Below are 16,850 nucleotides of genomic sequence, written 5' to 3' on the forward strand. Positions count from 1 at the left end.
ATAAGAACTTGCAAGCCAACAGTAGAGGGTGCTACAGGTGACCCTAATCCTTTGAGACACCTGTGCCATTTGGGACCCTTTATCCACCGATTTTTTGACACTACCACCAAATGGCATTTCTCATCTTGGTACTCCCATGGAACCACTGGACAGAAATAGAATGTCCAGACCTTTTCTCCATAGGCCAACCCACATGAACAGAAGTTAGCACCTGTAACACAACGTAACAGTCATTAACTGAAACAAGTGGATCCATTTAATACCAGCATTCCTGGTTTAATCCATCCTCCCTCCTGCCACGTGCCAGGGCCAGGTCCCGCAGTGCTCTGGATCATAGGCTGTGCTGGAGGTATGTGGGCAGGGTCAAAACTTCTTTCCTTAACGCTCCTCCGTACCTCCTAGTCCATGGTTTTAATAGGAAAATAACTTCTTCCCCACTGGCTGGCTTCCTAAATTCGGTTCTTTGAGTTTTACAAACCAAATGCTGCTCTGGGAATCCCTTTACACGGGACTGGCTCACTGAGAAAGGCACTGCAGGTTGGCCTCCACACACCAAACCTCTTTTTCTCCCTCAGTTCCCAATGCTATATAGGAATTTCAACCCAGAAAGCCTCACTCCTGACCACCTCCCCTGAGCACCTTGGGGCCAAGGGGGTGAATACAGAAAGTGCACCATAATGAAGTGAGCTCTGTACAGTGGAGTGCTAAAGTGTAAAGCTGAATAAAGATGAATGGTTCCCTGACAACAATTCCAGCCATCCCTTTCCTTACTGGTTTTGCAAAGGACTTGGAAAGTTCAGCCCTTTCATGCAGCTAATTAACACAAAATTTGGACTTCCAGTTTTTAGCCTTAAGTCTCTGAAGAAATATCACGCTAATAAGGAAGTTTATGGAAGAGTTCAGAACTGACTCAACTCTCTTCCATTTTTCCAAGCAGGTGGATAACACTACCTGTGGTTTTTCACTTTTTTTTCCACTCTTATCAAGAACTTGAAGTTTGCTCTTCTCTTCCTGCCATTTTCCCTTCCATGGGCCTTGAAGAGCCATGTCATGCACTGTCCTCACATGCAGACCATTTAATCAGAGAATGCTGGACTCTGCCAGATTCCAGGTTTTGCTATTAGTTTCCCCTGAATTGCTCAGGTATTCTTCACGTCTTGAAGGTGGCAGAGGTTCTGCTCTAACAGAAAGCAGCAGCAAAGCCCTCAGATATATTGTTCAGCTCTGCTTACAGGACATGTGAGCATGCTTTGCCCAGGACTGACCACCCCAGAGCCAGCCCCTGCATTTCGGGTGTTACACTGAACCCCCCACTCCCAAAATGCCTGAGGAGTAAAATCTTATCTCGTTATTGCCCTGAAATAAACTACTTATGGTGATTATTTTGTCTGCTGACTGGCTAACAGCAGTAATCACTTAATCTGCTTAACACCTGAGCTTTCACTTTAACAGCCTTGGCAAATCTTGAAGAGCTAAAAAGGTTAAAACTAATCAGCGCCTAGTTCTAATACGAATAATTAGTGTTTCCTACTCAAATGCATAATACCTCTTGCTTGTAGGAAAATGGTAGCTCAAAGGGGAAGATTTGCACTTGTGTTTTTCACTGTGTTTTAAATAGTGTCAGCATTCTTAATGCAGAAGGCGGTGATAACATGGTACTAGCTCCCTTTATTCACACAGGCTGTTCAATAATCCTATGAAAAACAGAAACAAACTGTACTGCTGGTTCACAGGGCTATAGCTTGCAAGTTTATATTGCCTTTAAAGCTCTTCCTCACTGCAGCTACAAATCCAGTCCTTTCACTTATTGGATTTAACCCAACTTCAGTCACAAGGGCTTCAGACAGGCCCTAGCACTGTGTCCTAGCTGTGCCAACTGCTTTCCATCCGCTTCAGACCATCCATTCCAAAAAAGGATGAACCCTTCCCACCCAACCAACAAGCCATATGCATATATGAGAACATCCACTGTCTCTAAATGTCTTGTTTTATCATGCTCACAATCTAAACACGTTTTTGTTGCTAAGAGACCAAAACAGCAGAATTCGAGCACAGCCTTGACATGTCTGCTCAGCTGAAATTAATAAATTCATTGCCACTGATTACTGGGAACCAGAGCAGGATCTTATGCATACTGAGGTGGTGGGGAAGGATTATTATTACTATAATTTGTTAACTATTAAGCTAAATGGCTTTTCCAGCCCTCCTCAAAAGCTTGGTCAAAAACTTTCCATCTGTATGGCACTCTGTGTCTCCCAGACCCAAAACAACAGAAGACGTTCTGAATAATTAAGTGCCAAATCGAACCAGGAATCCCACCACAACCATTTATATTTGCACATGAAATCCCTGTGATTTGTGTACACATGCATCTGTGTACAATAAAAACACACCTTAATCAGTCTCCTGCAAGACTCATTGGATCAGTATTTTTTGCATACAAATTAAAATACCAACCCTCCCTCCCGAACAAGACAGAACACAGAGTTGAAAACATTTTTTAACATAAAGATAACCAGATGACAGCTTTTGAAACATTTGCTTCTCAATGCTTTATGAACAACATTAAATATAAATGCATGCAGATCTTTTCCTACCATACCTTGACCTAGATGTTTTTCTCCGGCTCGAGGCTCTTCCAGTCTACAGTTGCCACTCCCAGTGTTTAGTGTGAGTTCTGACAGATTTGCACTTATCTCTGCATCATCAAAATCCATATGGCTTGAAAAGGCATCACCAGTTAGGAGTGGGTCTATCACCAGCGGAGAGCAAGGTGGAGATGGAGAAGAGAGGGATGACCTTGGGGACAGTGATGTCATGGATTTGGGAGTACCAGACAAGGACCTCAGAGCCTGCATGCGACTCGTTGTATCCGCTTTTTGAGTTTTTGCTACTTCATTCTCGTGAATAGTGGTGATACAGCCTGATGGCCTAAACCCAGTGGCTCCTTCTAAGAGCAAGTCAAGCTTGTTTTGATATTCCGAGTCCAACTGCTCCAACTGCTCCAGGTGCTCATAGTAGAGATCAGTGAAACTGGCTGAGGTGGATGAATCCTGGCTGGAGGTGGCAAGAGATCCTCTGCTAGATGCAAGAGAACCAGGGCTGCTGCTCGAGGAGAGGGAAAGCATGCTGGTGGAGAGACTGAAGGAAACAAGTCAGAAAACCATGACACTGTATCTTCTGATTTCTCCTGAAAACACTGCAGTGTCACCACATCTCTAAGCCCACAGGGTGTTGCTTTGTTAGCTCAGGCCACACGCATTAGTCCCCAGAGCAATCCAGAACCACAGTCTACACAGCAGAAACAGTGGGTCACTGCTCAGGAAAACAGTATCAATCATACACATTTTTCTACTCACCACATCAGACTCGTAATTATGAGTCCTTGTTTAGCCGAAACAGCTCCAGTGAACAGTTTCAAACCAATTAAAATTAGTGACATCCCCCTCCTCCCGCACCTCTCTGGAAAGTATCTAAGGCTCCTGTTAATCTCCAAAGCAGACCACAAAAACCAGCAAGGCCCATGCAAGAAGATGAAGTTATTGCAATGAACTGTCTGACCATATGGAAATTTTCTTCCATTTGCCTCAATCCTGGACCTGCAGCCAAAAGGCAGTATCACAGCTGCCTGGAACTGGCCTTCAGAGATCACAACAGCCAGCAGTTCCCAGAAAGCTGGCAGGATTTATCCATGTGAAAGACTGCTACATGGAATCCAGGGCCAACAGAGCAAGGGAAAAAGTTGGGGCTGGGCTGTGCAATCAATGCACACACCTTATTTATCCTTCGAGTTCTAGGTTCAGAACATAACTGACAACAAAATTAATTTTAAGCAGGTGCTGAACAGAAGTCTGTTCAGATGAGAACAGCACAGTTTTCTGCTCAGGAGACCCAGCAAGTATTCCAGTAGTGACTACAACATGGACCACCTCTAGAAACTCCATTTAAACCAACACTCCTGCTCTGCATATTGAAGACCTTGGTCATTACTGACCCTCACTTCAGACAGGGATTAGCTATTGAAAAATTTCTGAATATGTATTAAGTGGCTTAAGTTGCCCCACTGAAAAACAGTGAGATATTAATAAGCCTAATAATCCCTTATTTATTATTTATAGGGTAAAAGCTGGATGCTACATTTGTATAATTATGTCCTTGACCTTATGAGAAAAAGGCAAGTATGCTGTATTTAGTATAATTTTGGCAGAAAACATCTTCTGCATTTGTATGACAGATGTGCACTGCACCACATTTGTCCAAAAAAGCTTCTGATAGATGTTTTTGCATATTGGCAGTATATATACATCTGTTGAAGCCTAACAAATTTACAGCTTTTCAGTGTACTTTACTGTGAAAAGGGAGGGGTTTTAAATTAATCTTTTCCATAGCAAAAAACTGGGCTCGACTTCTTTTTGTTCATGCCTTTGAATGCCAGACATTTTGCATTATGGGGTTAATAACAAACACTTATTCTTACGAAGGAGCATGCCAAGAACACTGGGCACATGGTTAGGAAGAAATTAGTTTCACATGCTTCTTGGTCACCTCAAAAGATCCCTAATCAGCTAGGTGAAATGAAAATATGATGCATTTCCACTGCATTAAAAGCCTCACAGATAGCTATTCTCCATGCTGGCTTATTTACATGTCAGTCTTGCACTATGATTTCTTTCCAGTCTTTTCGGTGTCATCTTCATAAAATGAAACAGAATCCAAGTGGAGCAGAAGCTACAAACAGAGTAAATTCAGTACACACTGGTAGGAAAAAACCTCAACCAAGCAAAAACCCCACCAAACTTTCTTGCTATCAGAATGATAAAAATATAGTTTTAGCAAAATGATTTGGCCTTACTGCCTGCAGTCATGCATTAGTCTGCAAATAGCAATCCTGTGGTCTTCTGAAACTACAGCCTGAACTAGAAGCCATTCTTTACATGACATGAACCACAACAGATGCAGGGATATCTTTATATATTGTCACATTGCAAGCAACAGCACGCTTGGAATTAGAGAAATACTATCATTTGTACAGTAACGTGTAGTTGCATTAGTAAGATTCACTCCACTTGCTGTGTGTTAAGCTGTCTTTAACATACTTTATTAATGTAATACTTCAATAATTCAAACTTTAGTGAAAAAATCTCAGCTATCCCGTGTCAGCTAAATATTCCTGAAATAGAAGGAACTGAGCAAACTCCTGTTGTGAGACAGAGGCACCACCACGAGGTTGCTCAGCCCATTGAAAAGCACCCATTGAACTGATGTATGATCCTAAGGCTTCTCCTTCCACTGACTACACAGGCGCCTTAGGTCACTGCTGGAACTGAAAAGCCTTTTAGCCCTCTCAGTTGGGAGCTGGAATTGTTAGCAGAGAAAGGCCGTGGCACAATGTGCAACAAAAGCACCCACAGCTTCTGGAAAGGGTCACCTACCTCTTCAGCTGGGTGTGCAACATGGCAAGCAACCGTGTGGTTTCCTCCAGCTCTCGGACAAGCTGATTTCTTTTGCTGCTCAACTTCAATCTAAGAGAAGATCAAAGAAAGAGATGAGCTAAAGAAGCACTTACATATTTTAAATAAGGAGTAAAGGAAAAATCTACTTTTTTTGCTGTGAAGTCCTACAAAAGTTGATAGGAATACACAGGACAGAATTTGATCAAGCTGTGTAGGTGTTTACCAACTTCAGAAACTTTTAAAATGCAGAACTCAATCCTGAAAACATTCACAACAGGAGAAAATAATTACAGCTGGTACCATAAAAGTTCATGTCTCTAGGATCAGGCCTCAAAGGAGTTGGGCAGATTTTACCCACTATACACTATTGCATTCCTATAGTTACTGTGCCAATAAAAAGTACAAATGTCTTAATTTCCTTTCACTAAAGTCTATGGATGATTAAGGGTTACTTGATTTAGTTATTAGCCATCCCATTACAGCTTTACATTACTGACTTTAGCAACATCTTAGCTTTGTTTCCCACCTGAACTGGTTTGAGACAAACACGTGCACTTGGGTGCTCACACCCTAGCTGAACAGGCCTCTGGACACAAAATCCTTCTCCATAAATGTGCTACTTCTTTGGCACTCTAGAATGTCACCATATTCCCACAAATCCCCAGTGAATGTGTTCACCTTATGGCAAGACCAGAAACATTTGTCAAACCACAGATACTTCATGCAGTTAAAAGTCTCATAGCAGAGACATTTACATTTCTTCCAGCATGATAAAACCATGAAAAGCCTATGTAGAAAACTGGTGTCATCTGGACACTGACCGTGTCGAAGAAATGAAAATAGAGAGCCAAAGAGAGAGTGAATGCAGTGTGCCTATTCCATACACGTTCAAGAGACTGCCAAAACATTGCTGAGCCACCCACATTAATACATCCAGACTGTAAAACACCTGTAGGCAATGCCTAATGCAGTATTCATCCTCACTGTACATTCCCGTGAGATATCCCCCTGCAACATAGGTAAAATTAGGGAAGAAAGTTGTCATTTTTTTCAGCTAGTTTAGATTCACAGGATATTCCCTGCAAGCCCTACAGCCCTGTCAAATACCAGATCCTACAGCAATCACATACAAGGATGCTCAGAACAAACAGCAAATTTAAAAAATTTAAAATTCCATCTGCTGACATTTACCAAGGCCCAGACTGCACAGCAAGTGTAGAAGCTGCTGTGAGGTGCTGGCTGCATACTGAAATGTTACACTACACTGGGCTATTTCAAACATTTTTTACATTCCCATAAAGGATCCATTGTAGGAACAGCAACCCTTCCCCACAGGGACAGTAAGACTTGCAGATGGGTTGTTTGGGAGATGATTTCAGCAGCCCTCTGAGTAGAGTGTCCTGGGAATGCGAGGGCACTGCTGTGGGCAGTCAGCCAGGGGATGTTGGTGCTTGCTCCCAGTTACCTCTTGTCCAACAAGGCACTGCCCTGTGCTCACTAACCTACCTCTCAGTGAGAGCTTTGCTCTGAGTGTCTCTGGCAGCCTGAAGGTCTTCCTCCAGGCGCCTCCTCTCTGTCTCCAGTCTCTCCACCTCTCCTCGAGTCCATTTTCTGGGGCTAATAAACCGCATTTCTTTTAAGAGCTCCTCCTTCTCATTAATCAGTATCAGACGATCCCGCTCAGAGTCCAGCACGCCAGGCCAGGCCTCGCTGTCAAGCTTAGCCAGTTGGATTTTCAGGTTTGCTATTCTGCAGGAGAAAAAAAAGCAGAGGAGTGCATGATCTCCTGCTCCAGATATGCAAACGTGTTCCACCACCCACCACATCTTCCACTGCCCTGAGGAAGGCTCTCAGCTCAGGGACAACCACCCTCATGTGCCCCTTACCAAAATGGTGTCAAGTGACAGCACCCCTGGGATGCAGACATGCAGAACAGGATTTTAACTCAGGTGTGTTCACAATGGAAAATGAAGTTTCTACCTAATATGCAGTGTCCACCAGTCAGGGAATAATACAACGAAAATTCTGGATCTCAGAAGAAGCTATCAGATATATTATAGGTGTTTCATGTGCATTACAGCTATGACCTCAGAGCAGTTTGTGTGGAGGGTATGATGAGGTAATTACCTACTCTTTAATCATTTTCATGGAAAATAACCATGTACTCCCCATATAAGATTCAGATAAAGATCAGTGGTTAGTCAAAAGCTTGGAAACTCTGTTTCATCTTTACAATGAGGAAGTTAATCATATCTCCATGCTGCTGCTGCAAGAATTCACCTGTTGACAACAGTAAGCATTTTGGACACATTAAGGAGCTATGCTACTTCTGGTGCAACCTGGACTTGAGGATGTCAGTAGTTGGAGAGGTAATGTGATCCTACCAAAATCCAGAGCTGCTTTATTTGCATCAGAATCAAAGCCTATTTTCATTAGAGGTATCACTCCAGATTTCAGTTTAAAGCCTGTATCACCAGTCTTTCAGCACCACACCACCCAGCTCAGGCAGGAAGATAATGACTAAAAGCAACAGCAATACAGATGTAGAATTTAGCAAGAGCTTTGATTGACAGCGGAGAAGAGCACAACTTGTGGCAGGTAAGGAAGCTGCTCACTCCAAATATCTGCCCATTCCCAATTTCCCAAATATCTGAGCTGCTCACTTAGGTCCACAAATGGTCAGCTTTGTAATGCAACATACAGAGGGAAGCAGAAAACCAGCAGCAGGCCAGGATACACAGCATATTACAAGGGCAGTAATGTCAGTCCTCCCAAAGGAAGCTGCTGCCTTTGCACTCACTGACCTACAACTCTTCAAGACCTGACAGGCTGATCATGGTAGTTTGATGAGAAACAATAGTGCAGATAAAGCTGAATAAGAATTACCAACAACTTGTGTTTCTGAACTCACACAATCCAAAAAATCAAATGGGAAGCAGGGAATGGGAAGGGCACAATGGGCTGGGGTGAAAAAAAATTGAAAAGCTTGGAAGGCAAACAAGGAGAAAAAGTATTTTGTAAGATATTTGCAAAAATAATTCACCTGACAGAACACCGGAGAGTCAAGGCATATGTTCCCCTTCACATGATGAACTCAGGTTAATCCCTCACTTGGGTTTAGTAAATACATAAGAAATAGAAGTGACATGTAAAATGAATGTCCAATATGCATCTCTCTTTGAAGAGGGCTTTGTGATCTGGTGACAGTTACAGGACTTAAATGGGGTACAGCTAAGAGTTGCAGGTACTGTTCTGGATTAATCTCTCTAGAATTTGGTTTATGCCGCAAAAGTGCAGAGGATGGTGTGTGCTTCCTTCAGCAAACCAGCACACAGAGCAAATTCAGTGCCAACCAGCAAAATCGAAGCGTGTGGAGTAAGCAATAAGATGCAGCAGCAGCTACAAGGCTCCTGAATGGCCTTGAAGAATAAAGCTTTGTGTTCCAAGCTGCAGAGGCCAAGAGGAATTCGAGCCCCAAGAGAGCCTGTGAAGGATTAGGCTCACACACACTGACCTGCCTCCACCATCGCAGGAGACAGATCAGAGATCACCCTTCTGAAGAGGAGCATCGCTTTCTGTAAACCCATTTCCCACAGCAGGTTGCTTACTCTAATTAAAGTTCCATAATTGATAGATATTCAGCTCAACTATTTTTAGGTCGTCTTAAGAGCTGTTTTGTTTTTGGGTGCCAGATTAAGTGCAATACTGTGCTCCAACGAAGAATTAACAGCGGCATTAATTCATAATCCAAGAATTCCTCTGTGCATTTTGAAGGGATATGAGTCTAAGAGGATTGGCTGGCATAAATCTGATCACTTTTGGCATACATTTGCATGGATATGGCTTTTCCACTGGAATTTGTTCTCTATGCATTTCTGAGTCTAAAAGCTTTGTTAAACTAACCTCCAGTTTTACCTTGGTACATGATCATTATTTTTCCCCTTCTCAGCTAAAAGGAGGTTTATTATTCTATTTTTCCAATAAAACAGCACCATTACAAAAGAAACATGCTGTAGAAAGTCTGCACTTGGCTGAACACTCCGGCCCTTCAGCATTCACTGCCTGAGTCTGAACTGCATCACTGCTGAGCCAGGCTGGGCTTGCAGTGCTGGGCTCAGGTCACACCATCTTTCTGAACAAATACAGAACAGGAAGCTCAAGTTTTATTTAATTGTTCTCTTTCTATCTAGAAACGGCAGATAGATGATTTATTCATTGTAATAACAAGTCTCTTTTTTGTTAATTAGGGAAAGTTAGTACTTTCTATTGTTATGCAACACAGGCATAGCACGTAAAATTTTTAGTCTCTCTGGAGGTTGTACAGAGCACATGCATCTCCACAGGAGCATACACTAAGATGTGTATCTACAGCCAGTAATTAACAATCCGGTATCAGATAAGCTTCTGTTCTTGAGAAAAAAACCCACAAACGAAGTGGGAGGTGTGGTTTAAAAACCGACCAGTCAAATACCCACCATTTTTGTAATGCTGCTTAATGTGACATTAAAATATTTCATTTTAGGAGATTAAAAAACATACTTCTAAAATCTCTGAGTTACCACCAGTCACAAAGAACCCAAGCTGAAAGTTTAACTGCTAAAGAAACTAGAACAGTGCAGGGTGTGAGTGCTACACAACTGAGTTACTGCTACATGTCTGGAACTGTACAACATAGTTTAGTTGCATCTCTGATTACATTTATGCTGCAGCAGCTATCTCCTTTCTGAGATGTAGCAATGACAACCTTTTTGACATGATATCCATTATCAGTTTTGAATATAATTAAGCCAAAGGTTTGTCACTGTAGCTGGCCTGCACCCTTTTTTTCAGGTTTTACATTATCTGCTCTAGGGGTCTGTTGTCTCCCCAAGCTGTGACAGGAAAGGACGTAGTGGTGGGGAAGGGCACTGGGTCCTGGCAGTTCTGGTGTGGTGAAGTTCAGTCAGATATTCACCTACATCTGAACTTTCAGTCTGCTCCACGGCGATGGCGCAAACAGTGTCCACCAGAGCCTGCTTTCAAAAGCACCAGTCCCTTACAGATCTAGTAGTTCTACACTAATTAATATTGGGACCATCTTGATTTCAAGCCTTAAATTTCACCTTTCCAGATACTGCAAAGCTAATAAAACACATGTATTTCCATCACTTGGCTCCTTCACAGTACGTGCGTGGGCAAAGTACTTAGTCTTCTATTGTGTTTTTGGAACATTTTAAAGCTGCTGTGGGGACAGGAAACACTTCTAACATCACAAGGAAGAATTTTCACAGGAACAGAAGGTTCCTTGTGAGTCACTATATCCATAGTATTGTTCCAGTTTTAAACCAGTTGAGGTATTTGTTTCTGCAGCTTCTACTAAATACTGAGCTAAAACCACAGTGCTCTGATAGTTGGAGATCTTTTCATTTTAGCATCAACTATTCATGTCCACTTAAATCCATCTTTCCTCATGACAATGTTTTTTAAACTTTGAGAAAAACCTACAGATAACCTAAGACAAACATGGGGTATGAGCAGCAAGTATTCTTTAACTGCAGGTGTGTTGTATGCCCCTCATTGTCACTTAAAATGAACTACTGCGCTGTCTTTATAAAGAGCATATTAAATATGTTCTCAGGCTTCTCACTATTCACCTGCCCCTCCTTGGAAAAGATACAGGATAAAGTAAGAGTATTCCTCTTCAATCTGAAGGTGTAAAGTCAATGTGAGTTGAAATACAGCCTTTAGCAAAGCTTAGAAGTAAAAAAGCACTTTTAACACCGCAAAATTAACCACCGCATCTGAAGGTTATTTTTAATGTTGCCTTAGAAAGTCAGTGAATGATTTGAATGTCAAGGTAGTTTGGCAAATGTTGGACTGGCAAAATAAATAGTTCTGATAAAATTGCTCCACCTACAAAGAGAAGTGTAAATTCGTGTCAAAAGCAGCTGGGCACACAGTCTTCGATGACTGCCACAGACACAGACCAAATTTTATGCCACTAAGAAACATGGCCTTCTGGCCATGCCAATACACCAACATGAGAGCATTATGAGTAACCTCAGCCTTAAGGCTCTTACTTCTAACCAGAGGTTGGACAAAAAGCCTTCTCTTTGCATACATCCCAAGCACAGATTGTACCGTGCGGCTGGACTTTGTTATTCTGGAGTTGCAAAGTCCCTCTAGGGCAGTTAAAAGTGAAGAAAGAAGTCACCCCCAGCAATGGTAACATCACTGAAGAAAGACTAGGCCAGCCAAACTCTAAGTAATAATTCTTGGTGGTTTTTCATTTACCTACACAGTTGTGTTAGCTATTATCTATTAAAAAGTAAATCCTGGAAAGCTTTTGCTTAAATTGGCCTGTTAAGTAGATAGAATTTTTTTTTTTTTTAATCTATTTTTCGTTCATCTGAGATCAGGGGGCAAAGGTGAAAATTTACATTCTTACAGATAAGCTCTGGAACTGCAGCCATTGACCATATTTTGATGTAAGGTGTTAACACAATATACATTTCTCCTTATCACACTTAGGCATGCAAACATTCATTCATTTCAAATAAGGTAAGGAGATGCCTTGCAGTGCAGTCTCCTTATTAGGAAGAGGGAAGCATTGGCAACAGGTAGCAGAACAACTTATGTCCCCATAGGTGTGGCCAGACTGAATTCTTTATGTATTAGTCATGCTTTAGTAATTTCTAGGATGGTTATTTATTTCGTGAAAGATAACACTGGCCCAAAAAGCCTATTGTCCCGCTGGCTCAAAAATTCCCATATTTACATAGCAGTAATGCTGGGTTTCAGTCTGGTGGCACCTCTTCTAGTGAAACATGTCCTCAGAATAAGCTGTGTGACAAGCAAAAGGAGCAATGGGCCAAAGAATTACCTTCTCTTTGCCTCTTCATACTGCAGCCGTAATCGCACCTTCTCAGCCAACTGGTTACTGCTGCTGGCAATAAACTGAGATACAAAACATCAAATCAGCAACTTAGGAACCACTCCTCTTTTGATATTTCCTTTACACTGTTACAAGTGACACTTGATTTTGTCAAAGTCATTTCCTAGCTAAACCAATCACAGAACAGGAACATACTGCATTTGATTACATTTTTCATGTTTTCTTCAAATACTTAAACCCCAACAAGATTCAAAGGCTCTTTCTGGCCTAGAAAAAAAGAGAAAATCCACCACATCTGTCTTGGGCTTCTATTTCTATGCACACACAAATACCTTTGCAATCCTTCTTCTTAGATGCTCTTCCCATCCTTAAGTGCTGCATTGTATTTTGGCCTGGATGACATCTTGCTTTGGCTGTAAAGTCTTAAAGACAAGGGACATCCCATCATGCCCAAATCTGCAGATCTTTACTAACATGTGTGGCCCTGACCGAAAGTGGCTGCAAACATTTAATAAAGGTTCACAGGAGAGGCTCTGTGCTGTCCTGTGAGGAATGAGATGTACCTACCCCCAGCACTGACTGAGTGCTTACCGAGGCTGGGACCAACCTGACACTTCTGATCTCCTTGCACGTGTGGGACTGAAGGTTTATGAGCACTACAACTTTGGAGGCATCAAAATATCTGCACATAAGCTCTTGCTCTCCCTTGTAATCCCATGAAAGCCAAACACTCTTAGGGGAAGAGTCCTCATTTGAGCTTAGCCCATACAGACCTGCTGAACGTTTCTTGTCTCGTAACTTATCATCGCTAGAAAGAGCCAAGGGAATATTTGCATCACAAGACACTACACCTACAGGCAAAATCAAACTTCCTTCCCTTTTATTCCCACCTGGGTTGCTCTGATAGAGACAGTGTGGGGAAACACCGGGTTGCCCTTAGAGATACATTAACACTGCACACAAAAACAAAGTCATGCTGCAGTTCAAAGCAGGAGAAGGTATGATTTCACAGAAACTTGTCCATGCTTGGAAACTCATAGTGAGGTAGTACTACACACAGTTCAGAGGAATGTCTCCACATGCACAGGGCCTGTCACACATTACTCACATTTCCTGAAACATCTGTCTGGGAGCTGACATCCAGGTACTGCCGGGGCAGCAGGGGGCTGGAGCTTTCCACAGACACGCTGCTGGCCCACAGGTCTGACTGGGATCCTCTGTCATTCACAAAGCTGTCTTTTAACCTGGCCAAGCTCTAAAACCACAAAAAGTCATGAGATGAGCTCACTTCTGCCCAAAGTACCTCAGCAGCTACATAACTTTAGCCTAACCCCATGACTCAGATCTGACCATGTTTGCTGTGCCCACTTAGACTCTGCAAACCCGAGGCCAGGCATGGCTGGTCTGCACCTCCCACAGCCATGGCTGGACTGCATTTTATACCTCTCACTTCCAGGATCTGAACAACTGCAGAGACTGCAGTCCAACCACAACACAGAACTAGTTTATATTAATAAAAATCTCAATTATGTATCTGAAATACAAAATCCTTAAATTACTTCTCAGAAATTCAATCTTCTAGCAGTGGTAACACAAAACACTATAAAGTCATCCTATTTCAATACCTGAATGAGGTCTTGTTTTTCCTTCTCCCCTGATGTGATGGCCTTCTTGAGAGCCTTCATTTCACTTAAAATAGCTTGTGCTTCATCAAGTTTGTAGCCACCTTGAGTATCAGACATTTTCCTGTCAATTCTGCAGAGAAATTTCAAAAAAACAGTGAGCTAACACTTAACAACCTCCAGTTAACTGAATCATCCTAGGTGCGTGCATCTTGACATGGACTTTCAAGAAAAACACACTCCAAAGTGTAACAAGGACAACAGAAGGAACAAAGGACCCCACTCACCACTGCCTAAGTCACTCCACTCAGCAGTACATTAAGCTTCAGAACTCTGATTTCAGCGATATCATCATCTCTTTGACTCCTTAGGGAGGACAAAGGTGCACACAACTGCCCCAAAACAGTGCATTAGGGCAGACTGCTGCTAGCTGCCTTGTTTCTAACCTAGAGAGGATCAGCTTAGCCACCTATGAGAATTACCTTATTTTCAGTCATGATTTCAAAAACCAGGCACAGACTCACATGCACAGATGTATTTGCTCGCACAACCTAATTACAAGCCACCTCATCCTTCCCTTTCCTCAAAGGAATTCTACCACAGTTGACCCTTATAATAAACATTTATCTAAAAGATGCCAGATGACTCGTCACACAAAGGTAAGTACCTCAAACTTTTCCTCCCCTTCCACTCCACCTCCAGTTTTTCCTCAGTGTCCTAAATCAATGGCTCTTGTAACTAAGACAACAGGCTGTCCTGTCATCCATATTGAGCAATACAGAGTAAAACAGAGCATCAGTTAACTGACGAGATCCTGGTTCAAAACCTTTTTGCCATGAAGTCAATCCCATACAGGCAGTGATCTGATAGAACTCCCCCATGGCTGTGTACTGCTTTCAGCCTAAAGATATTATCAGCAGCATATTTCAGCTTATGTTATTTAGGCAGCTATTTATAAATGTAGTGGGGGATGCATTGCAAGCCAGAGATGTTCTGAAAAAAAAGATCTTGAGAACACACTTACTTCTTCAGTGTTTGAAATCCATGCTCTTTGTACTGGAGCTCTTGCTTCATGTGAGCTACTTCTCTCTTGAGTTTATTAACCTGCAGCAAGGTGTCACATTTTTAAAATGATATTTTATATGAGTATTTAGGTGCAGCACTACCCATCCAATTCAAAACTTATTCAATGTAGACAGTTCTCTAAACGAAGTTTCCAGGTAATCAGCTCATCTCAAGAGCAGCAAGCAGCCCTGACTGCCTCCTCATCAGGACTTTATCACTGCCTACGGCTTTATCCAGTAGCTGCTATTGCACCTCTTAACAAGGGGCTCAAGGGAAGTACCAGCCACATAAGTGGAAAAGTTGAGAAAAATTCGAAAAAGACAGCAATGAAACACATATCAACTTTACTCAGAAATGTTTAAAACCTTCCCTGTCATTACAAAAACTGCTAAGCATCAGGACAGGAGTCACGCTGCAGCAGCTAAAGCCACCCTCCATGCTCCCAAACTAAAGGGCCCCACTGCACGAGTAATATAGCAGGATGATAATACACACTGTAAATCCACTGACCCTACAGCTTGCTGTTTTATATTCCTCCACAGAGGCCACACTGACCTACTTTACTTTAGTCCTTTCTTCCTCCCAAAGTGAGCTCTTCGTGAGAGCACACCCTCCCCTGCTGACAGCCTGCACTAAGCCCGGCACACAACAGCTGCCAGTCCCTGGGGAGGACCCGCAGCTCTCCAGCACTTGGCAGAGCCAACACGTGGCTTCACATCCCACAGAGGATCCTGCACTGCCAGCTGCCAAGCCAGGCTAAAGTCTAAGGTGAAAAACAAACCTGTTTCAAATTCCTAAGACTGCAATGTTAGAAAATTATGATAAATGACCTCCTAGATTAAAAATGGCAACATTAGCTCTTCCAACTGCTTTGGCATCTCCTTTCAGTATTTGCCATGAGGTCTGGAAATATCTGAACATTACTCATGGCAAGCAAAGGTCCATTCGTACTACTCACCCTGGATTTTGTAGTAGCAATCTCTGCTTTGAGGATCTCGGGGTCATACTTGGAACTCGACGATGAGCCAGAGAGCACTGGAACAAATACATTAGCCAGTTTAGCAGCTCTGCCTTCCTCCCTATGCTTTTACCAGCCCCACCACAGACCGAGATCTCCCATCACTCCTGCACACCCAAATCTCCACATGTTGCTGGTGTAGGCCTGTTACCCAATTCCCACATCTCACTGCTCATAGACAGGGAAAGGCAACAGTGCAGTCAAGTACTCCACAAAAAGTATAGACTGAAGGGGCCAAACCATGTCCTGCATCTCCAAAGTCAGGATTTGTTCCAGGTTAACACACTTAACTCAAACTCCCAAACACGTTCACTCCATTCTATAGTGTGGCCTCCTGCATTTCCAAAGGCATTTAACAGAACTGAAGGGACAGGCATTGCATGAAGGTTTACTTAGTAATTGTTTCCAGACTTCCTCATTGAGCAAACAACCCACTGAATGTTTAAAAACAAAGAGAAGCAAAGAATGAGAAGAAACTGAAAAATGTGATGCAAGCCTTTTCACAGCCTTGAGGACATGACCAGCCATACAATGTGTCACACCAGATTAAATCAATGTCCCATTAAGAGCAGAACTCTCTTCTCAGCAGCGGTTAAACCCCTTCTGCCTCAGAAGGTACAGAAGCTCCCCAATGTGCAATGTTGTTAGGGTAGCTGTAGGCAAGGGAGATATTTTGATCCTTGCAGCCATTAGTTTATGCCCTATAAAACATGGGAAAGCATTTCTAGTTATTTCTGTTTGGTTGTATTTTTCAGGACAGATCACATCTCGCCAATATAACTCATGTTCTCAGTGCACTGCTCTGGAACACCAGTACT

General features: G+C 42.5%; 1 protein-coding gene across 1 annotated transcript in view; it reads right to left on the reverse strand.

The window, feature by feature from the left end:
- Window positions 1-16,850, reverse strand: part of WWC1 (WW and C2 domain containing 1) — a 66,763-nt gene that overhangs the window by 13,253 nt on the left and 36,660 nt on the right. Inside the window, 8 exon segments of the mRNA XM_039559585.1 lie at window positions 2,603-3,141; window positions 5,433-5,522; window positions 6,960-7,202; window positions 12,316-12,389; window positions 13,436-13,582; window positions 13,953-14,082; window positions 14,974-15,053; window positions 15,973-16,049. Coding sequence (XP_039415519.1) covers window positions 2,603-3,141; window positions 5,433-5,522; window positions 6,960-7,202; window positions 12,316-12,389; window positions 13,436-13,582; window positions 13,953-14,082; window positions 14,974-15,053; window positions 15,973-16,049 — 1,380 coding nt within the window.

This window comes from Corvus cornix, chromosome 13, assembly GCF_000738735.6.
Source record: "Corvus cornix cornix isolate S_Up_H32 chromosome 13, ASM73873v5, whole genome shotgun sequence".
NCBI classification, from domain to species: Eukaryota; Metazoa; Chordata; class Aves; order Passeriformes; family Corvidae; genus Corvus; species Corvus cornix.